Below are 24400 nucleotides of genomic sequence, written 5' to 3'. Positions count from 1 at the left end.
TTAGTCAGATCCAGGGTGCATAATCATGCGCTTTAATATGAAATGTAAACATTATCTTGCATATCTCAGCGTCTATATGAGATGCCAAACCAGCGTGAACACGGATTATCTAAAATCTGATTTACTAAAAGGTTAATGAATGCGGGTGAAAAGGCCGCAACGAGCCTTCGGGCAACGGGCCTTCGGGCAACGGGCCTTCACGGGCCTTCACGGGCTTCACGTTCACGGTGAGTAGATATCTTCTGCTGAAAATTTCACGTTTTTTTAGGTGATACATACAAGTACGGCATACGCCTCTTCTGTGCAATTATTCACATAGAACCAGGCCGGGCAAAGATCGAAACAGCGGACAAAACGCCATACATGGAGGCCGTCAGGAGAAGCGCAACACGGTCGAACGCAACACGGTCTATGCACAGGCCGGGCAGACCAGGGACATACGTTTCAAGATGCCAATTTACACGTCTACGAGTGATATCTGGGCCACACGATAGCCTATAGGAGCGAAAAGGGCCTACGAAAAGCCGCACAATGTTTTCTCAAGAGACGAGAGCGTCACGCGCCACGCATGATCAGTGGACTTGGCGTTAAAATGCAGCGCAGGATAGCACCCCAAACGGCACAGGGATGCCGAAAGTATTGCGCTGCGCTTCTAAGAATCAAACCCCGTTGTCTCGTTACCTTTGTCACTGGCGGTGCCTGCGCAATATAAAGAATAACTTGTCGAAAGAATTTTACGTTTGCTGCTTCAGAAGAGCCGTAACAAAGCCCTTTGCACGATGAATGTATCTCTGATGTAAACGTCTAGCACAGACGCGCTGCCGAGTTCATGAGTAGGAGTACTGCATCACCGGAGTAGATGCTGGCTGTCGTTCGGTAGGCGTATGCCCTGACGTGAAGGTATGTTGCAGCTTAGTGGGCTAAAATGGATGTGGGTCATTTCTCGCAGGACCGTGCACCTTCCGAGGGTGCGACTAGCTCGCGCATGTGCAACAAATGTCGTCATATCTGATCCACTTTCGCTGTGACGCCAAGCTTGACGGAAGCGAAAAAATCGGGGGTACGCGTTCAGTGTATCAGGCGATGCGCAGGGTGGAAAGAGAGAAACGGGATAGTCGTTTCGCGAGCGTTGCATCTCCTACGTACGTTGCACTTTTACTGAATATTCGCGCTGTAAAGCGCAAAGCAAGAGGCAGCTCGAAAAGTCGAGTGCCATGGACGAAAACCGCTGGAATGTGTAAAGGGGCGTAATTGGTTTGGTTTATCGGGGTTTAACGTCCCAAAGCGACTCAGGCCATGAGGGACGCCATAGGCAAGGGCTCCGTAAATTTCGACCACCTGGGGTTCTTTAACGTGCACTGACATCGCACAGTACAGGCCTCTAGAATTTCGCCTCCATCGAAATTCGGCCGCCGCGGCCGGGGTCGAACCAACCGCGGGCAGTTTTTTCGTAACCAACACTAATTTTTATTACCCGAACGTCATCCTGCAATTATGCTGAAGTTAGCATTCACGTAGTATCAGAAAAAAAGCCGACCGCCAGTGTAATACGGTTTCACGATGTCTGTTCCCTAACCAGCAATTATGACACAGCACGAAGGTTCCGCAGAAGTAGCGTATGCCCTTAAAGCAAAATCACATGAAACCGCCATTTCAGTCGCTTGCTTACATGGAAGCCAGCCTATGAGATGCCTCATATGCCATTTTATTACGTGCACCGAAACATCACTTGCGCCAAACGAGCTCATCGTGATTTTCATTGAATTGCTTTGCTTTGTAACCCCCACTCGCTGATGTAATGTCTCAAAATGAGACCCTTGAGGAATAAAAAAAAACAAAAGTTAGCACACGAACGCCCGAAAGTCGAGTGCAGTTCACTCTTCTGAGGCCGCCATGAGCCCAATAAGCATTGAAACTCTCTTGGACGTCCCACAGACGTCCTAAACGTCCACAAGACGTCCAAGGGAGTTTCAGTGTTCATTCGGAACAACGGCTTTCAGATAATAGAATGCTGGGCAAAATGGAATCACGCTCCCCGCACATCATTGCCGACGGCTGACGGAGTCGTCGCCAAAATTCAAAGCGGACGCGTTTGCAGTTTTAGATCTTGGAGCATGACTTTGCATCCCAAGCTGCAGCATTATTATGTTTGTGACGCAGAGTAACTATACAGCCTTAGGCGAAAGCAAAGCTTCCAAATAGCCTGCTTCTAAGCAATGCAGTGGGGCTCTGGTATCATCCGTGAAAGTCCTAACCATCGCAAGAGCGGGTGCGAGAGCTCTTCCTACCATCAAGAGACTTGGGACGCAGGTGATGCATAACGAGCAAAGCACCTTGGCCCAGAAGTAAATCCTTTGGGCTGTTTACTTCTGATAGAGCCTGTACTGATGATGGATTTTTACGGCGGAAGGGAATCATTGGCCAAAGAGCGCCATGGCACAAGGTCTTTATTGCGGAAGCAATACTGCTCGCAATTTGAGCCCTTCAGCGTCGTCCCGGCGATGTAACCACGTTTGACCTTTAGCATGACCTCCGCTGTGACGTCACGCCAGACGGAGAAAGACAGATCCCCAACTCGTCTCGTCGCGGTCGTCCCAGCGTAACCACGCTGCGCCGAGCAGCAGCTGCGCGCCGCTGCCGCGAGGAGACGCTCGCTGTGATGACGTCACGCCAGACGGAGATATATCGGGCTCTGACCCGGCTCGTCGCAGTCGTCCCGGCGTAACCACGCTGTGCATTTCAGCCAGGCCATGTCGTCCGACATGCACAAGGCAAGATGCAACGATTCGCTCAAGCTAGGAAACGACGGCGGGCTGAAGAAACGGATGAAGTTGCTCTCGCAATTTCCGGGCTTAACCAAGCTGAGCCTCTGCCAATTTTTTCTTCTGCTCAAGCCGTGTCAATGAAAGTCATGACCCCAAAGATTACGACTTTTTCAGAACTCGGCGCTCCTCCGCTAGCCCCTCTAGAGTTACTGTATATGCTACCAGAGGTAGCAGAGTTGCGCGTAGGTCCGCCATCTTGCCTGTCAAGCAACCGAAGTTATGCGGTGAGGCCGCACTCCGTTTCTTCAGGCGACATGCCTAGAGCATCACCGATCGACCCTGGGCGCTTTTCCGAGGTTTGTAAACCACCTTTTCGCTTGATCGCAAACAAAGGGCATCGAAGCAGTTGACTGCGTAACCCAGTCAAAAAATATAGTCAAGAAAATGCGCTGCACTTTCTAGCGCGCACCGTGAGCTGCGGCAGCAGCCGATTCCCACGGTCTCCTTCCCCGAACTGTTTACCTGATAACTTAAGGGCAGACTCAGTATTCTAAATACGTCGTACAAATGCAGCACTCATTCATCTTTGCGGCATCATTTAATCGCCGGACCTGCGTTAAAAAACCTGTTTATAGACCACTTTATTGACTCCGAAACTCCTGCAAAAAGTTTATGAGCCGGAACTAAAGGACAGTATAAAATCCAGAATACAGTTTACTCGAAACATGATGAACGTTAGCATCTGAAGTTAACAATCAGATGCCTAAACATGTTTTCCCTCGCTTAAAAATTGTTTCCCATTCAGGTTTTATGCGAACAGGGATAAATACGCAACGCAGAGCTCTAGTTTAGCGTTTAAACAGAGTACACGAAAAAGAGCAGAGCCGCAAGTCGAGCCTGTTTTCGGTAAAGAAACCTCAATGGAACTTTTAGGGAAAAAAAAACGCGAGAGCTACGCACGTGAACAGCAGCGAACGTAAACAGCGGTTGAATAGTGGATACGCTTCGAACTTGGCCGGCTGTCAATCCAGTTCGCGGCAGCGGCGGCGTCGGGAATTATAAAAAGTGTCCCGAGCGTCTCCTTCTCCGCAGTACACGGTTGCTTGAACACCACGTGATGGCGCTCTACCAATGGAGTCGCGAACAGCGTTTTGAAAACAGACGCACAAATCTGCTCACCTTTGGTAGCATATACAACAACTCTAAGCCCCACCGCCGACGCGCGCGGGAATTCCCCGTGAGGCGGAGCTTCCTGCTCCGCCGCAGCGACGCTCATACCCAACAATTCTGGACAAATCATTTTTGAACGGGAAAGAGTTTATGAGCGCAATTTTTTATATATTGTAAAATTTCACAATAACAATCAATATATCCGCAAACCTCCCGTCGGCAGACTTGAATTTTTTTTTTTTTGGTAATAACGCTTTTGCTATCGTCAAAAACCTTCCCCACCGGTTTCCTATGGCAGTCTTAACTGTTCGATGCGAACGATAGAAACATTACAAAAGAAAGATTTTCCTACACATCGGAAGAATGTACCATTGCCTTCAATATTTCTATACCAATGCCTTACAGTTTTCTAATATTTAAAATTTTGTGCACGGATATTAGACATGTGACCGACCGCGGCCATGGTACCTTACAGAACGTAACCAACAGCCATCCATGGCAATAAGTACGTAGAAGTGTGCGACGGAGGCTGGCCCTACTAGGCTGGCTTACTACACCAGCCTAGTAGGGTTTACCCCAGACCACTTTAGCTCATCTTCTACGCAGAAAAGTCCAACTCAGTCACATAAACTAGATTAGGCGCAGACTTTGGAAACACTCAAGAGACCAATGTGTTTGCTTCTAAGTCATGTAGTATGTGGGGCTTTTGTCGTGTCAGTGAAAGTCCACATTTTTGGAGGGGTGAAGACAAGTCTTCCTCAAGAAATGTGAAACGCCGGTGACGTATACCGAGCAACTCAGCATGCTCTAGAAATAGACATGGAGCTCTTAGTTTTGACAATCACTGTAAGTCCCTTAATAAAGAGTATAGGAGGCCACTGCGCATTTTCATGTGGACTTAAAAGGTTTATTTTTTGGAATATCCCTCGTCTATTTATTGTATGAGTTTTTTTTTTTTTCAGAAAAGTTTGAAATAGGGTTCTCCTCGGTACCTGCGATCTGCCCATTCTTTTTCATGTTCATGTTCTTCATTCTTCATGCAATTCAACGGTAGACTTTGAGTTCTTTTTGATACTGCCATGCATGCTTGCGTTTTTACTGTCTCCGCGTCTTGTAAAAAAACTGAGCATAAATACAATTTGTGAATGAATAACAAATAAACACACAGCACTAGAGAAGAGGGAAGTTTGTTCACATTTCTCCTGAGAGTTGAAAGCGCGAGGTCGCCTTGCGCATCCTTCGTAAACGTGACTCATGTGGGGCACTACGGCTGGCGTCTTTTCCGCCTTCGTAGGCCGCGTATTCAAATGCATAGCCGTGTTACATCCAGATTCGCAACGACGCGGAACTGCTCTCCCCGTCTACTATGCGTAAAAACAAAAGCAAGGACGCATCGAACGCGGAAGACTTGAGAGAAATGTAAACAAAGAAAACTGAATTTTTTTCAAAGCTGCATTAAAATGACCTTGGTTTAAGCAAAGTGATCGCTGCTTCTTAATCGCGAGTAGTTGCTTACTCTCAAAAGTTGTACAAGCGCATAATGTAGTAGTGTATTCACCATCACAAGTCGAAAGCCGAAGAAAGCGGATGCTCTGAGCTTCCGGACGCCGATACGGGCTTCGCCGGTCGTGAGCGTTGGTTTTTCTTACGGTCGTCAAACTGAAATTCTCGTGCTTCATCTGGCACATGCGCTCAGTGGTTCAGGGGATACCGGCCCGCTCTCTACGTTCTTCTTCGTGTCCGTCACCTTGTACCACGTAAATACTTCGATGACGGAAGGCAGGAGGTACGAATTCACGTGGTGGGACGCCGCCTTCCCCGTGATTTCGATCCTGTTTTCTGCTTTCGGCATACTGAGCGGTACGTAGACTCTGATTTCTGCTCTCTTCATCTGATACAGAAGTTTTGCGGTTTTTCCAGCCTTGCTTACACTGACCTTCACTTTCTGCAGCTTGCGCTCAGTTTTTCTCGCTCACGGATCATCATCATCATCATCCTGACTACGCCCACTGCCGGGCAAAGGCACCTCCCATGTCTCTACAATTAACCATGTCCTTTGCCAACTGCGCCCGCCGTATCCCAGCAAACTTCTTAATCTCATCCACTCACCTAACTTTCTACCCCCCCCCCCCCCCCATTACGACTGCCGTATCTCGGAATCCACTCCATTACCCTTAAGGGCCAGCGGTTATCTTGCCTTCGCATTACATGCCCTGCCCAATCCCATTTCTTCTTGATTTCGACTAGGATGTCATTAACAAGCGTTTGTTCCCTCACCCACTCCGCCCGCTTCAAGGTCTCCAAACGTTACACCTATCAATATTCTTTCCATAGCTCGCTGCGTTGTGCCTCCTCTTTGTTAGTCTCCAGATTTATGGGCCATAGGAGAGTACCGGTAAGATACAAGTGTTGTAACACTTTTCTCTTGAGGGATACTGATAAACTGCCATTCATCATCTGAGAGAGCCTGCCATATGCGCTCCAGCCCATTCGTATTCTTCTTGTTATTTCCCTCGTGATCCGGATCAGCGGTGACTGCCTGCCCTATAAGTAGACATATTTCCTTACCACTTCCAGCTCCTCGACATCAATTGTAAACTGCTTTTCCCTTGAGAGACTGTTGAACATTACTTTGGTTTTCTGCATGTTTATTTTGAAACCTATCGTTCTGGTATTCCTGATTACCTCATAAGTCATTCTTTGGAGCTAATCTCCTGAGTGACTTAGCAAGGCAATGTCAACAGCGAATCGCAAATTACTTAGGTATTCTACATTAGCTCTCGTCCCCAACTGTTCCCAATCCAGGCCTCGCAGTACCTCTTGTAAACAGGCGGTGAATTGCATTGGCCAGATTATGTCTCCCTGTATGGCACCCCACCTTATTCGAATTTTATTTCTGACTTTATGGAGGACTGTGGTAGCTGTGCAACCGTTATAGATATCTTCCAGTATTTTCACATAAGACTCTTCTACTGTCTGATTCCGCAATACCTGCATGACTGCTGAGTTGTCCACTGAGTCAAGAGAGAGAGAAGGTTTACTGACGGGAAACGCAGAGAAGTTGGATGGAAAAATGAATATCTGGCCTGCTGCTCTACACCGGGGAACGGGAAGAGGAAAAAAGAGGGTCACCATGGGGGATGTTGATGATGGGAGGAGGCAGATGAAAAAAGACAAGGTACACTTGCTAACATTACCAACGCGAGTCAAGGTCCGTGTGGCTTAAAAGCGTCAGAGCACTCGTGTAGGTGGTGAAATACTTTCTCGTTATCAATGAACTCTGTATGCAGGGGTTGGTTATATTCTGCGCACTTCTCTATCACCTGATTGATAGTGCGAATATGATTTATTGTCGAGTATTCTTTACGAAGGCCTACCTGATCATTTGCTTGATTAAAGTCTAAGGTTGTCCTGATTCCATTTGCGATTACTTTAGCAAATACCTTGTAGGCAACGGACAGTAAGCTGATTGGTCTGTAATTTTTCAAGTCCTTGACGTCTCCTTTCTTATTAATTACGATAATATTAGCGTTACTCCAAGATTCTTGTATTCTCGAGGTCATAAGGCATTGCGTATACATGGTGGCTAGTTCTTTTTAGCACAATCTCCCCGGCGTCGTTCAAGAGATCTGCTGTTATCTGATCCTCACCAGCCGCTTTCCTCCTTTTCATTGCTCCTAGGGCTTTCTTTACTTCCTCTTCTTAAGATACGAAATCTCAAATGCGAAATATAGGCCGCCTGACCCGCCACTGTGTCTCCATGGTTGGTGCACTCGGCTTCTTAGCCAAAAGACGAGGGTTCAATCGAAACGCGGACGTCGCGATTTCATGGAAGCGAAATGCCCGATGTTGTGCTATGTCACTGCGCGTTAATGAACTCTTGGTTCAAATTAGTATGCACCAACCAGTACGGTATATGCACCAACCAGCACGGCAGAAAGTGAGGTGGGCGGATGAGATTAAGAAGTTTGCGGGGGTACGGTGGTCGCAACTGGCAAAGGGCAAGGTTAATTGGAGAGACATGGGAGAGGCGTTTTCCCTGCAGTGGGAGTAGTAATGGTGATGATGATGGTGATTGAAGCAGTGGTTATATTTTCAGTTTCTTTTTCTACTTTGCCTTGAATAATAACTGCCAATATATTTCTTTTAGTTACAAAACTTACTAAAGTTCCAGCATTTGTCAAAAATTTATAGCCAGAAGGATTGTCTTGTAAGTCACGGCGGGTGCTACTGTAGCATCCGCGGAAGTCTGAATTTGTTTAGAAGTGAGGACGAGAATGTCACTGACCTTCAAGAATTGGAACCCTTGCGATGTAAAACGAACCGCACAACGTGTACAGAAGTAAACCACTTGGGCTCTGAACATTTGACACCTATAAGCACAAATGAATGAGGACGATCCAGAGCACTTTTGATTAGCTGGCTTCCTTGTCCTTTTCCGCAGATGGGTGGCTGGTCTACACCTACGCCCGTAGCGGGCTGTGGGTGTACTTCTCCATTACGCTCTTCCTTGCTGTGGCGCCCCCAGTCGTGATCAACGCATTTAGCATCAGCTGGCACATTGACGACCAGAGCGCTTCGAAACTGACCTTGTTTTTCAACGTAGTTCTGATCGGTACCATTCACAGGTGAGATTAGAAACACTCGGTCTTCATTACAGCTTACGCCTTTACAAAGGCGTTAGGTCCCATTACGATCACTACATTAGACCGCTATGTTACGATCACTATATAATGGCTAAAAACAGTGACCCCTCTTGCTGACTCTTTGAAAGACCCGAGCACTTAGTGTGCGTAGAACAAGAACCACACGAAGAACCATTTCATTTCATTTCATTTTATTAGCTTAAAGACCCACGAGGGGTATTACATAAGGGGTGGGTACATATATTTTGGTGAGCAAGTGCTAACACAACGAAACATGACTGGTAACATTAATAAGGGAGTAATTACTCATTGACGTCCACCCATGCGCAGCCATACGGCTACAAAGGAAAGCTTTCCTTTGTAGCCGTATGGCTGCGCTTGGGTGGACGTCAATGAGTAATTACTCCCTTATTACAAATCTAATCCACCTTGGGGGATTCCCCTAAACATTTGGTCATGACTGGTAATATTATTGGCAAAGTTTGATGAGCACATGATTCTTCTATGCACAAACGCTTCCCATATATACCAGGTGTCCCAGCTAAATGTAACCAAGCTTTTAAAAAACACGGGATGTCCTAGCCGTCTGAAACCAAATGAGGGTTGTTTAGAGTCGCGTGACCTAGTCTGCAGTATTTTTTTCGTTCCTCAAGGTTGACTAATTAGTTAAGCTTAATTAACTAACTTTAATTATTGACTTGAGGAGTAAAGTGCCAATGGAAAAGTTGTAGATCACTTTGAGAAGCGGCTTACTGAGACATTTGCAGCAAGGTAATATTTACGTAAAGTAGTTTTTTTACCAGCCTTTAACCATAACCCGCAAAATAAGAAAAAGCTTCCACATGACAACTGTGCCACTTCCCAAGACGCTCCTTAAAGAATAAAATCCGTTTTTTCCGAATTCCTCTCCTTGATGAGACCTTGGGTACACACTGGGGCAGAGAAGTGAGCGAGCAGCTGGTCACGTGATAACTTTCTTTTAAGGCCAATAAATGAAGCACTACTAGCAGTTTTTCGAGGCGATCTAAAACTTTTTCATTGACACTTTCTTCCTGAAGTCAATAATTAAAAAGTTAGTTAATTAAACTGAACTACTTAATTAACTTTGAAGAGCGAAAAAAATACTCAAGACTAGGCCATGCGACTATGAACAACCCTCAGTTGGTTTCACTGGACTAGAACACTTCGCCTTTTTTTAAAGTTTGGTTACATTTAGTTGGGACACCCGGTATATCTGTTGTTCACGTCACGTAGACCTCTTTCTAGCAACTAGAGCAGCCACAGCTTTCACGCGAAAGCATTGCACGGCTTATCGGCAGGGAAACCCGGCGTCGACCAGTATCAGTGGACCCCAAAATCCCAGATGACGTCCCCATGCTATTAAAAAAAAGGTAAAATTTAAATTCTTCCTAAGGTCCGGGGATCTCAACCGAGGAGTTTCAGACGTCAAATCCAGGTGCTTGAATGGTAAGCTGTGGTCAAGACCACATATGATGCCAAGAAGACAACCCCGAGAAAAAAAGAAATAGATGTTAAACGCTTCATGAAGTATGAGATATACAGCCAGCCAGTAAACTGAGGAGGTCAGATGCTCAGTTTTTTTATGGCAGGATTGAGTTGTTGTTGTTGTTGTCGTCGTTGTTTACCTCAGTAAACATGGCACATGTTTACTGTCTCAGCAACTCCTTCTTCGTTTCCCGCCAGGAACGGGGTGCTCTTGAGGACCGGTCTCAAGGCGCAGAAGACAAAGGATGAGAAAGAGTTCCGCGTGCTCTACCGTCACAAGAGGGACCTGTGCGTGATGGACCTGTACAAATCGTTCCTGAAGTCGGCTCCACAGCTGGTGCTCCAGCTGTACATCATGCTAGACACCCAAGACTGGAGCGCTCCTACAGGTAAGCAGTGTAACGTATGTTCAGCATGCGCTGCGCCTCGGCATCTTCAAACGTCGCTTCATCAGTTTTCAATAGGGATCGCCACTTGTCAACTTCTATGAGGCCAGAACGAGTGAGCGCTCTTCCGACCCACCCCAAATTATGCCGGTCGTTTTTCATTAGGGTGAACTTCTTTTTTGCGGTCGACCAATTAAAATACTGGTACTGTGTGAAAAGTTTCAAGAAGCCGCGCCGTGCTGGCCCCTGGAGTAATACTGTAGCAGAAAAACTATGGGGGCACTTTGGCAGCCTAAAGTGCGCTAGGCGAAAGCCTTTGTCGCGCTATTTCGACTGCCAATGACTGCCTATGTTTGTTACGGCTGCACCGCTTGGGAGCCATCCTCCTCCACTAGCTGCCGCACACCGACTGACGACGCAGCAGCGCTCGACGCCCCCACGCCGACAGCTCCACCTGTCGACGAAGATGACGTCACCTTTTGGCAGCTGCGCTCTTCGATGAGTCACCCCAGGCGCTGGATGTATCGCCGGACGGACAGACGGGAGAATGAGCCATTAAAGGCTTTCGCCTTAATATATAAGTTAAATGGAGGTCTATCATAACTGATTTCACTGCGCTATCAGAAGACACCCACTCACTGATTTCGCCAACCTGGCTACTTCGCCACTGTCTGTCTGGCCACCGGATTGTCAGTTAATGATTAGACGCAAGAGGTTGCTCGGGAAGAGAAACCTGGGTTTCCTGAAAACGCCACCCGTGGCGGAACCTGTCATCGCAGAGCCGTGGCGCATCACTTGACCTCTGCACCACTGCGCAAGGAGTTGTATGAGGACTCCCATCGATTTATCAGTTTAAAGTAGGTAATGATCAATTTCGCATATATGGGCCTTAACCCAGTAACGGTAGCGAGTCATCCCCATAAGGTGCTGATTAAAGTCCGATTCGCCCATCTTTGTCTGAAGTCCGTCTGGATGTGAAAACCGAGCCTCGAACCGAAACTGAAACCGAAGTGAAGACCGAAGAGCTAGCGCACGAAATTCGTATTTGGCCTAACCACGCTAAATGCCCTAGCGCATACCCAAGAGAGCATCATCCTCAGCGACTCCAAAATCTGTGTAAACAATTTCGCAAGAGGGCGAATTACAAGCACCTCCCTTAGAATCCTGAACGCAACCAAATTCTCACCAAATTATTCCGAATTGATATGGGTCCCAGCCCATTCGGGGAATCCGGGAAACAAGGCAGCCCAGAATAAAGCCCGAAGTTTCGTCGACCGGGCAGTGGATGAGTCTGGCTCCCTGAATTTCACGAAGGACTCCACGATCACATCTCATGATCTCACCAATCATTTTTAACTAGAGAGGAGAATTTTCCCCTCTCCGGACAAAAGCCTGCCTAAGAACAAGAGGTTTCTTGGCGTCGTCTAGAGACGAGATCGATACGCATCCCATCACTCCTCGCGCACATTTATCCATACCTTTACAACCCAAACTGTAAACACTGTGGCCAACGAGCCACCTACGATCACATCCTGTGAGATTGCAAAATAGAGCCACCTCCAAGTGATCTAGTTACCGCTCCTTCTCTCGAGCGGTGGGAGACCATGCTGGCTAGCTCTGACCCCAGAACGCAAGTTTTGGCGGTGGAGTGGGCTGACAAAGTCGTCGAGGGCTGCGTACTCTCGACCATTTAACGCGACCGCTTACCAAGCTCTTTCCGGCGAATAAAATGTTTTACAATCAATCTAAATGCACCTTAAATGGCTCCATAAAACTCTCTCTCACTGCGCAGTCCTCTCCTTCGCACGAGGCATAGCTTTCCTGCCGTGGTGCATGGCGGCCTACGACCGAGCTGAGCGGCGTTGCCGTCCAGAGGAGCCGGAGATTCCGCTGACCGGCACGATCCTGCAGTTTCTTTGGAGACTTGGAACCGTCGGATCTCGTGTCGGCGCCATGGTGCTTCGCGGAATAGTGGATGACGCATGGGCCATTTATATTTTTGGTGAGTATTACGGTGTATTGAAACAATTAGTGCGACAGCTCTTAGAAGGACACTCTTACAGTGCGACAGCTCTTAGAAGTTTCCAGAAGAACTCACTCCCATGCTCCCATTCTCGCGCCCTTACTGTCGCCCACACGCTCTCAGCGCCACTGTATATTCTGTTGAACGATGTATTTTACTGGTACGTTTGTTCCTCCGACTCTAGGCACGTAGATCCTATGCCACCACCGTACCTGAGCCTCCTGCAGTAGCATGACGGCGAATACGGAAGCAATTCGTACTGCAGTTATGAGGCCAGAAAGTGCTGCTTGAAATCTCTTCACTTGGCCCTCGCTGTTGGCGAAGATCGGATGTTTTGATTCTGACACTACATCCTGTTATTTTTTTTTTCGAACCGCGCATGCTTATTCCATTCCATTTGCGCATGCGCGGAGTGACGTCAGAGCACGCTGCTGGTGTGCGTGCCGCGCGCCTACATTACGCTAGCATTTCGAGCCTTCAGCGTGGCGGCGCCGTGGCTGGTCACGTGGTTTTGAGCAGCTGCCGGCGGCGCGGCGCGCCGGCGAAACCAAATGGAGGAGGTGTGAAGGGGGAGAGAGTGAATCCACGTCCAGGGACGAAGATGAAGAACGCCCAGAGAAACTCCTTGTACATGAGTGCTTTTGTATCCGCTATTCACCGTGGTGAATCCCCCGCCGTGGGTATGTGCCATTAAGCCTTTGGACATCATCATCATCAAACGGAGTGGTGAAAGACTGACTTTGCAATTCGACTGAGCGAGTTCCACTCGGCCAGCTGTAGCTATCGCGTCACTCCAGGTTTAACCAGAGCTAAACCACAGCCAAGTTTTTTTCCTGTTCGCTCGGCATATATGTTCTTTGTCGTGAACATGTAATTTAATTGCAACTCAACGCTTCGGCCCCGTAACCTTCCTCGTTTTTCGTCCCACTGTGCAAATCATTCATGCATTTCACAGCAGCAGTTACTCATTAATTTATTTTGGCTATCCAGCTTCCTGGGACGTATTTTTGCGCACCTTTCCCTCTCCGGCATACCGAGAGCTGTTAAGGCTTTCCTGTTGGCGGTCACAGTTTCCTGAAGTGCACGCATGCTGAATTTGGTTTCGGTTGGTAACAACTTTATTTATAGTCCTACAGAGCTTTTGCCGTCGGGGCCTTAGGTCTCCCACGTGGGGACGTCGAGGCGTTGCCTCGCCGTCGCCTCGTGGGCCTGCTCGACGGCCCAGAGTTGGTCCCCGAGGCTGGGGCTGCGCAAGGCAGCGGCCAACTGCGGCGGGAGGGTTGTGGAATTAGCACCGTGCAGGTTTTTGTTACAGTCCCAGAGCATGTGACTTAAAGTGGCTATATTGGCGTGTCAGACCTTGCATATATTATTCGGGTATGTACCAGGGTAGGGCCTGTCGTGTAGTTCTGGGTTGGGGTACGTGAGCGTCTGCAGTTGTCTGAGGGTCACCGCGTGCGCCCTGTCCAGCTTGTCGCTCGGCGGAAGGAAGGTTCGGCGCGCCAGGCAGAGGGCCTTGGTAATTTCGTTGTAGCTGGTCAAGCAGTCTTTCGTGCTATTCCACGAACGACGGTCACCGGCGCGGTTCGCGAGCTCGCGCGCCTTGGCGTGCGCCGTCTCGTTTCGGTTGCGATGCGTCTTCGATACTTCTCTCATATGCGCCGGGAACCACTGAATTCTGGTTTGAAATTCGACCTCCTGCTGGACTTGTCGATTGCTCAGGACTCGGGACGCTCTCTGTGAGATCCATCCTTTGGCGAACTTTCTGACCGTCTGACGCGAGTCGCAGAGAACCATGGTGCACGTCGGATCCGTGAGGGCGAGTGCCACCGCCGCTTCCTCCGTCTCTTCTGCGCGTTCGCACGCTACACTTGCCGTTATGCGCGTTCTGCCACATGAATCGACGACCGCGACCGCGAATCGCGAGCGTTCTGCATGCGTATTCCGCTGCGTCAACGAACCTTGTCCCCGTATCGTCTCCGTGGCTGTGTAGGAGAGCTCTGGCCCTCGCCACTCTTCTTTCCCGGTTGTGTTCCGGAATCGGGTCGACTCTTAGCGTCTCATAAAAAAAAGCAAGCTTAAGCGTACGCGACCACACTCGCTGCCAAGTTAGCCGCCGGTCATTGTCATTGTCATTTAATTTTTTTTAACAGGTACCCACTTTGTGGTGACAACCATCTTCGCAATGGTGGTCACGGACCTCATGGTCAAGAAGAAGGTGGCAGCAGACTCGCCATTTTGGCAGAAACTGGCACACGGCATCGCCATGGGCGCCGGTTTCACGTTCTGCTTCATCAACATTGGTGATTCCCTCAGCAACACCGTGGCGTTGGCTGGTCTCATCCTCATGTACACGAACGCCGGCGAGGAAAACCTGGAGTCGATCCTGACGTACCACAAGGAGTGGACGAATGGCGGTTATCACCTGTACGGAAAGATAGCCATGGCTGCGGTGGCCGTAAGCTTCCTCATTGGTGAGTTATAATAAAGCGAGAGCCTTTTTTGGCTCATGAGTGGCGAGGACGGAAGTTGTAGATGGAAGTTGTCCGCAAAAGTGATCGCACTAACTGTCAATCATAAGTTGTATGATAATTGGAATAAACTGTAGAAGTTGATTAAGCAACAGTTGATGGTAGTGATAGTGATAATGATGGCTGCCGATAGTAATAGCGCTAGAGATAGTAGTTTCAATGAAAGTGATAATGATGGCTACTGGTAGTGATAGTGATGATGATATATACTGTTAGTGATAGTTCGTGTTAAAGATAGATAGTGATAGTGCTAGATATAGATAGTAATAGTGGTGATGATGACAGATCTAGATAGTAATAGTGATGATTATAGTGATCGTGAGAGTTGCTATAGTAATGATGATTATAGTGATGATGATGGTAGCGATGGGAAAGAAATAATAAAATAAAAGTACAAAATAAATAAAATTTTACAAAATGAAAATGAAAAATAAAAACAAACAATAAAAACAAATAATTAAAAGGGAACTAGAAAGAGGAAAGTGAAAGGCTTTCGCGTTTCCGCTATTGCGCAGACTTAAGTGCAATCATGTAATTTTGGTTTGGTTTATGGGGTTTAACGTCCCAAAGCGACTCAGGCTATGAGAGACGCGTTGTGATGGGCTCCGGAAATTTCGACCACCTGGGGTTCTTTAACGTGCACTGACATCGCACAGTATATGGGCCTTTAGAATTTCGCCTCCATCGAAATTCGACCGCCTCGGCCGGAGTCGAACCCGCGTCTTTCGGGTCAGCAGCGGAGCACCATAACCACTGAGCCACAGCAATCCTGAAATATTGATCACATTTTGCCCATATTGATCACATATATATGAGTCATATTAAGTCATATTGATCCCATATATGAGTAATAGTGAGTCATATTTATCACAAAACCTTTAAGGCAAGTCACACACTGGGATACATTAGCCGTAATTTTTACTAGCGCCATCATCGTTAAAAATTTTATTGTACACAACTTACATTCAGCCACAATTGGAATACGCAAAAGTTCGGGATCCCGGGCATGTCACCGCCGCGCAGACCCTTGAAGCAATAAAAAATCGCTCAGCCGATTTTATCCTGAACAGCTATCACATACAGCACTAAAATAAAAGCGTTCCTGCCACTCGCACTGTTGTACACCAGCAGAAAAATATCTCGCCTTTGTCTTTTTCATGAAATATTTTTATCACAACTCATACTTAAGTTCACTTTGGGCTCAACTTGCACCGCACATTTCATCTCGCCTTAACCACCGCTATAAATAAACATTCCACATTGCAGCACATTCAGCTATTCGCATTCATTCCTTCCCCACACCAGCAAAGATTGAAATTAATTGCCTGCATCACTTACTAGCATAGCTGGCCCTGACAACTTCAAAACGGCTGTTCGAGGTTTTATTTCAAAGGTTATTGTAACGATTGATTAACGATGAGTATCGATGTGTGATTACTGTGTTTGTTATGCTCTGTATTTTTGTATTCCTACTTCTACTTGCGCTACTGTGTAATATTTCCGGGGCTATTATTACTTTTACTATGTTGCCTATTCATCTTTGCTTCAAATGTTCTCGTTCTTTGCGTTCTGTATTTTGTGTTGTTTCAACTTCTTGTATATTTAACTTTTTTGTGTTACTTTTTGCCCCTCCCCTCTATCATGTACTATATACCCTGAGGGTAACATAAATAAATATATAGTTAATCCATTCGGCTAGCTGAAATAAGTACTAGGTATTACTTCACCACGTTGGAATGCCTTCTTTGGGCAACTGGGTCGGTCAGCATTTTCTGGACGAAGTCTTGAAGACGATTGGAGAAGAAATTTTCCATGTTCACAATTTTTTTCGTTTAAATCAGAAGGAAATCGCATTAATAGTCCATCGGCCCTTACAACTAATGACAAACAGCCTACTGCATCGTTTTATTCGGGAAAAGTGATTTTTTTCTCCGATGAAAATCATTGAGGACGCGCGAGAACACCAGGGATGTAGACTAACGAAAGTATAACAATCGTAAATTTAAAGAAAAGTAACGGCACTTACCGCCGCGTATGCTCAGGGGTCCTTCCGGTATCTTTGTACCAAAAAAAAAGTTATTAAACGTCTGGTACTAATTCGACCAGAAAGTCCTCCGAACCAAGATACTATACTCCCCAATCATACAACCTCCTCCTCCTGATTCCGGGGAGGTTGTCTGACAGATTTTGTAAGCAAAACGGGGTGGTATTTGTCAATCTGTACTTCACGGTAAATGCCTCTTAACGTTTTCTAATACAAATGAAATCCCTTCGTTGGCGTAATATTCTACTTGCACGTAGGCATTCTCTTAATGGTGCCGTACTAAGAGCAGTTAATACGTACGAGTTCATATCAAGGAAAGATTTTCTTACGCTCTCCTTATTATAATGACATCATTTCCAGCTTGAGCCGGTCATTTGGACACTACAAACAACGCCAAAATTCCCTCCCGCATAGATCAACCAACACCTCTAAACACCACCAGAAAAAACATGAACGTGTCATGAACGTGACATGAACGTGTTCATGAACGTGTTCAGCCTGCGTGTGTCGTGGTTGTAATCGGTTACTAAAGACAACATACCACACCTTCCGAAGAGAATATCCCCGCTCACCTGCGCTTTTCATTGCAGTTACCAAAATTCTTTATCGTAACACTTTTTATCCATTAATATTGAGAAAGCGAAGTTTGCACAAAACTCTCGAGTGACCGATTTCTTCACCTCAGTTTTCAGCGCTTCTAGATATTCTTCGTTGCAATGTATTCGCACACTGTGTATGCACCACAATACGTTGTTGCCTCCGCTGTCCTAGCGGGAATCCTCCATAAGGATCGTGGAAGAATATTAAGTATCGTGGATACGAATTGAAGCGAGGGAAAGCAGAGAAAAGTACAGTCGATGTATTTTTGCCAAAGTCAGTCAAAAGGTGCCAACTACTAACGCAAAAAGGCTGAAGTTTGTGGGGTTGAAATTGGGGGAGCTAAATCCGTTCTCCCCGTTTAACCGCGGCTGACACAGTTCAAAACCGCCCGGACCCCACCCCGTGGTCGCGAGCGCTACCGAGCGCACGGCGACCACGGCGGGCCTTGCGCTACGGGAACAAAGGAACGACACACTGGCTGACACAAACAAGGCATTTATTGCTATAACAACAATAACGCCAGCTAGCAACAAAATGCACTGATGAATCGAGGATGTCCGACTCACCAGCACGGTTACGAGCGAACGTTCGCCCACAGTAGGGCAGAGGGAATAACTCCGAGGCCGGACGGGACGAGCTGAGGGGAACACGTTTCCACACGAGGTCGCCCGCCGACGAAGAGCGAAGCTGCGAGCGAAACGTCCGGTCGCTTCCCGGTCCCAGGGAGAAGAGAGACGATTTTCCCCCGCGCGCGCGCAGCAAAACGCCATCCGTGGCGCTGGTGTCGCTGCGACGCGAGCGCCCTCCCCTGTTAGTTAAACACAACTGAGAAGAGTGCGCTGCGGGGCAAAGCTGGGGTACATTGCGGAAAAGCGAACCACGGAGGGGCGAGTGCGTCCCCACAAGTTGCACCTTGTGATCGCGACGAAGCTGAGTCTGTTCGTTGTTTCTGTTGTGTATGCAACTATAACAAGCATACCATATTGACGCTAAATTTTTGTATGAAAAACGTCTTTATAACTGGGCAGTTACGGTGCCCAATCCAAAATTTAGACAGCAACATAACTGTTCAGTTCGGTTGACCTGCGCGGACTACTGATCTTTCAGAAGTGCGACTCAATTAAAAAAGAAAAGACGCCGCTTTCCCGCTGCTTCTTAGTCATCGCAAAATTGCCACACCCATTTTCACGGTCATTTTTACTCATCAGTCTACAGGACACACACATCGTGCAGAGTTCTCATTTCTCTTACGGCAGAAAACATAGCTGAGAATTTCATACCCTCTTCCAAATACTGAGTCGTCCGAGCTCTTATTCTATGCCCAGACAACGAAAGACTCAAACTTCCTTTCGAAGATATTTTTCATACCATTCTCTTAGAACGGTTCTAAGAAAAACTGAGAGCAACGGAAAGAGAGCGCCTTGCCTTCTTTCCGTCTTACTTATGTACAATTTATTTTGCCTCACTCCAGCTTTAGTCTCATTACTTCCTTACCTGCTCAGTATTTTCAATTCTATGTACTCATGTTATCCTTTGGCTTTTCTTATTTTTTATCTACGTTCATCTTTTTCCTCTGCGCATGAATCGTATTCTTTCTTTCTACAGCATATACGCAGCAGTTCGCGCTCATTGCAATTTCCTGCTGGTGTCAATCACTGTAGTTTGCTTGTTTGTAAGTGTCTTTCATCCGGCACAATTCCTAATTCAGTTTCGAGCATTTTTTAACATATTTTCGTAAATAAGCAAAATCAGCCTCCTTCACCGCAGGCGTGGTGTGCATGTGCTGGTACCGCAGCCGTTACCACCCAGCGTGCGAAGTATCCCTGTTCCCCAGCAGGACCCCGCTTGGTGCGGACGCCGATGAACAGGTAACACCAGCTATGGAAAGCAGATACAATCGCACTCTTGTCACTTCTCCCGGTGATGAAGTGGCGCGCTCTGCACCCCACCCTCCACCACAGCGCGTGCACCCGCTTTCAGGCCTGCCTGAACCACGTGACTATAGATAGGACAGTAGCATCGTGACTATGCGGGCTTTTTAACAGCGATGCTGTTTAAGCCGGAGGTTGTTCCGTAAGTCGTGCGCAGCAGTGGCTGTGTTCGCAGTAATGAGGTCACCCAAGGACGCCTGACGCCCCCTGTCGGAGCGGACGACAACTAATACAATAGTTGTCGTCTGCTCCGACAGGCGTCGTCAGACGTCCGTAGGTAACCTCATTACTGCGAACACAGCTCAAGTTCAGGATTTTCTTGGACACCATTTTTTACTATGAGACAACTGTAGAACGTTTTGAGGTACTGCTGTCGAAACATTGAATGTAATGGACGACTCTTCCGATGCGTAGCGAAGTCCTTCTTGTAACAGTTTGTCCATCGCTCGGAACAAGTAGTTAAGGAGGCAATAGAAAACCAGTGAAGAACGTTTTCGACGACAACAACAACGCTAACAGCAAACTTAGTCGAACCAAAATCAAACAGCATCGCTGTGTCATCAGCTTTACACGAGAGTGTAATCTGCCCTACATTTTTTTTTTTGGCTGCGCAACATGCATATAGTGGGACAAGGGATCAAACACGGCAGCTCTAATAGGAGACGTACGCAGGACAGCGCTGGACTGTCATGTCAAGTTTTATTGTTAGGCGGCCAAGCCAGGAAGCCAAACGACGCATGCGTACCACGCGCAAACAACTCAGGTGGAGAGTCACCTGAAACATGTGCAAGCTTCAGGCACCCAACCCTCAGACAAGATTACTCTTTTCCTTTCTTCCTGCACGCGTCCACAGTGTTTTTTAGCAGCTGAAGTTCTTTATTCGTAGGCGACAGACACAAAGAATGTGCAGATGATGCACATGTCACTTCCTTGCAACCTAATGTGAAATGCTTCCAGTGTCTCTTTTAGTGCGAAAACACTCATGCGCTCACCAACCCCGACCGCGAATCTTGTGAACGGGTCTTGCGGTCTTGAGCCGTTGCCTATAGCAACAGCGAGGGCACGTTAAGTTCCTTGTTTGTGAAATAAATAAGCAAATAATGAAATAAAAACAGGGAAAGAATGTTTACAACATTCGTATACACTTCGAAGCCACGGAGTAAGGTGGCAGGTGCTGCCATCGGTGGAATTTGTGTGAACCGGGTTGGTCCCGGACAGACAGACCGAAAAATATTTAGGCGATTTTGCTCGGTTCAGAATCACCGGATTAGTGAATATTGCCGCGAATGGGATTCGATCCACGGCAGCGCGAACAGTTATTCTTCGCTGGCCTGTGCACGACAGCACTATATGCTGTCGCTGCAGCCGATCACGCCTCGTGTTAAACTGCAACACACTCTCACGCTGTGGATTGGTTTGGTTTGGTTTGATGGGGTTTAACGTCCTGAAGCAACTCAGGCTATGAGGGACGCCGTAGTGGAGGGCTCCGGAAATTTCGACCACCTGGGGTTCTTTAACGTGCACCGACATCGCACAGTACACGGGCCTCTAGAATTTCGCCTCCATCGAAATTCAGCCGCCGCGGCCGGGATCGAACCCGCGTCCTTCGGGTCTGCAGCCGAGCGCCGTAACCACTGAGCCACCGCGGGCTGTGCATTGCAGATAGTCGTCTTCATCAACTTCCATCTGCGGCGCGAGCAGATCAAATCAGCTTAACCTCGATCGAAGTCTGAGTCTGATATCGTCGCCAGATGTGCGGACGCCCCAGCAAAGCAAAGCCATGAGCCATTCAGGCTAAAAACATGCTTTCGCGCATCTACTCGGTTTAACTAGGTTAAAACCCTACAGTTTTTTTTCTCCCTGTTTTTACTATTGCTGTCACCGAAATCTTATCGAAAGCCGGATCGCAATTTTTACATTGTCTACAGTAATGCGGGAGCTTAATTTGACCAGGCAAATTTTCAAAACACTTATTATGCCCACGTGCCCGGACATTGACTGAACCGCTCTCATGACTTGTATGCACCCTACCGCAAGAGAGGGGCACCTTGTACACGAAACTTGTGACACAATGACCTCGTTGGCATGTTTGATAGTGCAGCCGTTGGATGCTTGCTTTCTTTCTCTGCATTTCGTAGTTCTAGAACACAGGCTAGACAGTTTACTAGGTGCACAGAAGACTGCAGTGACGTCGTGCCGTTGTGCCACTTAACCTTAACATAACTTGACGCCCCATAACCTTAAGAAAGTTTGCTAATAAAGAATTGAATGCCAAAAAAGGAAAAGAAAAGGCTATCTTGTATATACACGGCTTGTTTGCCTGAAGCTTGCGCTTGTTTTAGGTGACTCTCCACGGGGGTGTTTGCGCGCCTGACGTGCAGGCGTTTGGTTTCCTGGTTCAAGAGTAAAAAGAACTGCGACAGGAACAGGATATAGGAAGAGTGCTAGTGCTTTCTGCTTCCTGTCAATGCTTCCTCAGTGTGCCAGCAGTACTTTTATATTAAACATCCACGTCAGAGTGTTCCTTAAACTGTCGAGCACCGTAAATATTTCGTACGCACTTGTATCTTATAGTCTCCTTCACTTTAAAGTATGGTTTAGGTGAAATAGCTACTGAATGTAACTAATCCGCAAAAGTAATTTGAGCTGGTTGATAGTTGGTTCTGTAGAAGAGGCTTGTATTATCTTCTTTCGCCCTCACCTGGAGAAGCATGCTAGGCTGAGAACAAGGCAAACCTCTCCTGTATTCATTGAAGTCTCTCTCCCCTCCTCTTGTATTACTGGATGTGGTTAAGCTGTGCACAGAGAAACAGATTCAATCATCCAAATGAAGCTCGGTGCTTGTGAGGTCCATATTCTAACACTTAAGCTTAAATTTTGGCCCTCCAGTTTAGTTGGTGTGTCGAATCCACTAACAAAGAAAAAATGCAGTGAATATCGGTGTCCCAGTGTCTGCCTCGTTTTCACGGGGTATTGGGATCGAATTACAGTAGCGCCGTCATCTCATCCGATCTTGAAAACATTGCAAAAAGCTCCCGGTTTTTTCCTCGGCTCTTCCAAGGGATGTGCGGATGGATAATATGGTGCAGTATCTGATCTGGTACGCTAGGAGAGGTATTTCGCTCACTCCAGCAGAATCTGAGCCCCTAGACATGTTCTCTTCAGCCGTTGAGGAAACGATTTATTTCCCTCCCTCACCGTCAATGTGACTCACATCCTCGTGCATACTGTGGTATCGCTGTGCCAATAAGTCACTGCTTCACTCCTTAAGATTTAAAGCCTTTAACCGTCAAGGACAGACCTCTTTGCGGACGTACAGTTGGAACCTCACGACATGGCTCTGTGACTGCTATGGTAACCAGTGACGTCACCCGGAAGCTCCCAGAATCCTGTGCACAGCAATATTTGCAACAGTCCTACCTAATGACCATACTTTTATGCGAAGCATATTAACGTAGATTTCGGGCCTTCGCGCGACGCCCGGCGGTGGCCACCATTGACCTTCAAGTGACCTTCAAGTAGGTCACGTTACATGACGTCACGTGATGACGTCACACCGGCTGCAGATGGGGCCTCATATCGCGCCGTCGGTCGCCTCCCGGCGGTGGCCGCCATTGACCTTTAAGTGAGATCACATGATGTGACGGCACGTGATGACGTCACACCGGCTGCAGATGGGGCCTCATATCGCGCCGTCGGACGTCGCCTGGCGGAGGCCTCCACTCCACGCTTCGGTTCGCGCCGTCGCGCGCGACGCGGCGGCGGCGCCACCATCGCTGCATCACGTGATATGTGACGTCACGCCAGGGATGAGGCGACGCGCGCCCGCCGTCGCGTCAGTCTCTGTGCCCGCAACCGCGCCAGCGTCTTTGCGCCGGGCGTGTATGCGGTCAAGATGCCTCCAAACGCTAAGGACATGCTTCGCATCCAGTGGGCTTAACCTTGATAAGCCTCCAATTTTTTTACTCGACTGTCGATAGTGAGCGCAAAGGAGGCACTACGTATGACCAAAGTTCTTGCTCTTTCTTCCAGGCTGCTGGAAAAAACGGTGGCCTCACAGCTGAGGCAGAGTGCGACGGGAATCCTGCGAACGAGCACAGCCGTCTAGTTACGGCCCTTGCATAGCCCAAAAACATTGTGACTCCGTATTTACGACAATTCACCTATAACATTACGCAGCATGATTGTGTAAGGCACGCCTGAAAGGCGTTTTTGAACTTATTCATTCCTCCAGTAATACAACATTCTTCCCTTGCTGACAGGGGCATGCATGACCGAAATACTCTCTTCCACAAGATCCTACAAGCCACTTTATCTGTACAAGTACCAATTCAGTTCATCTAACCTTCTGCACCACGCACGCGACGCAGTAGCCCGCGCAACTAAGTTCCTCTACAGATATCAATATCTTATAAACTTTCTTTTTTTTCCGCCCATCACAGAAATCTCGAACTCACTGAATGTTTCCTTCCGTGAACTGCCTCACGGTAAATTTGCCGATTAGTTACCGAATCATATATGATGATGCATTTATGTGTACATTGTAATCACATCAATTCTATACCCACCGACTTCTATATGTACCCATGTTTGTTTTCTTTTTCTTTCCTTTGCTCATTTACTGCTGTATCATGATCATTGTATATGAATGCACTCCTGCAATGTCTCGCTCTTCGAGACAAAAGTGTGTGTAAATGAATAAATAAATACAAATAAACGAGAAAAATCTTTAACAGTTGCCTTTTTTTCTAGCTTGCTTGTCCACAAGTGTTTTAAGGAACTGCGAGATCTTCACCAT

The 24400-nt window shown here is 47.4% G+C and overlaps 1 protein-coding gene across 1 annotated transcript; it reads left to right on the top strand.

Annotated features, from left to right (window-relative positions):
* The first annotated feature begins 5559 nt into the window (after positions 1–5559).
* LOC149336516 (XK-related protein 6-like) lies at positions 5560–24217 on the top strand. Its single transcript, XM_089554721.1, has 7 exons — positions 5560–5795; positions 8380–8563; positions 10286–10476; positions 12266–12475; positions 14650–14970; positions 19439–19539; positions 23635–24217. Exons 1-7 carry the CDS (start codon positions 5705–5707, stop codon positions 23725–23727), a joined length of 1191 nt encoding a protein of 396 aa, XP_089410847.1. The 5' UTR covers positions 5560–5704; the 3' UTR covers positions 23728–24217.
* Positions 24218–24400: the final 183 nt, after the last annotated feature.

The sequence above is a fragment of the Amblyomma mixtum genome, chromosome 7, assembly GCF_055824585.1.
Source record: "Amblyomma mixtum isolate Tamu chromosome 7, ASM5582458v1, whole genome shotgun sequence".
NCBI classification, from domain to species: domain Eukaryota; kingdom Metazoa; phylum Arthropoda; class Arachnida; order Ixodida; family Ixodidae; genus Amblyomma; species Amblyomma mixtum.
The sequence above is the reverse complement of the archived record's forward strand: the minus strand, read 5'-3'. Positions and strand labels throughout refer to the sequence as shown.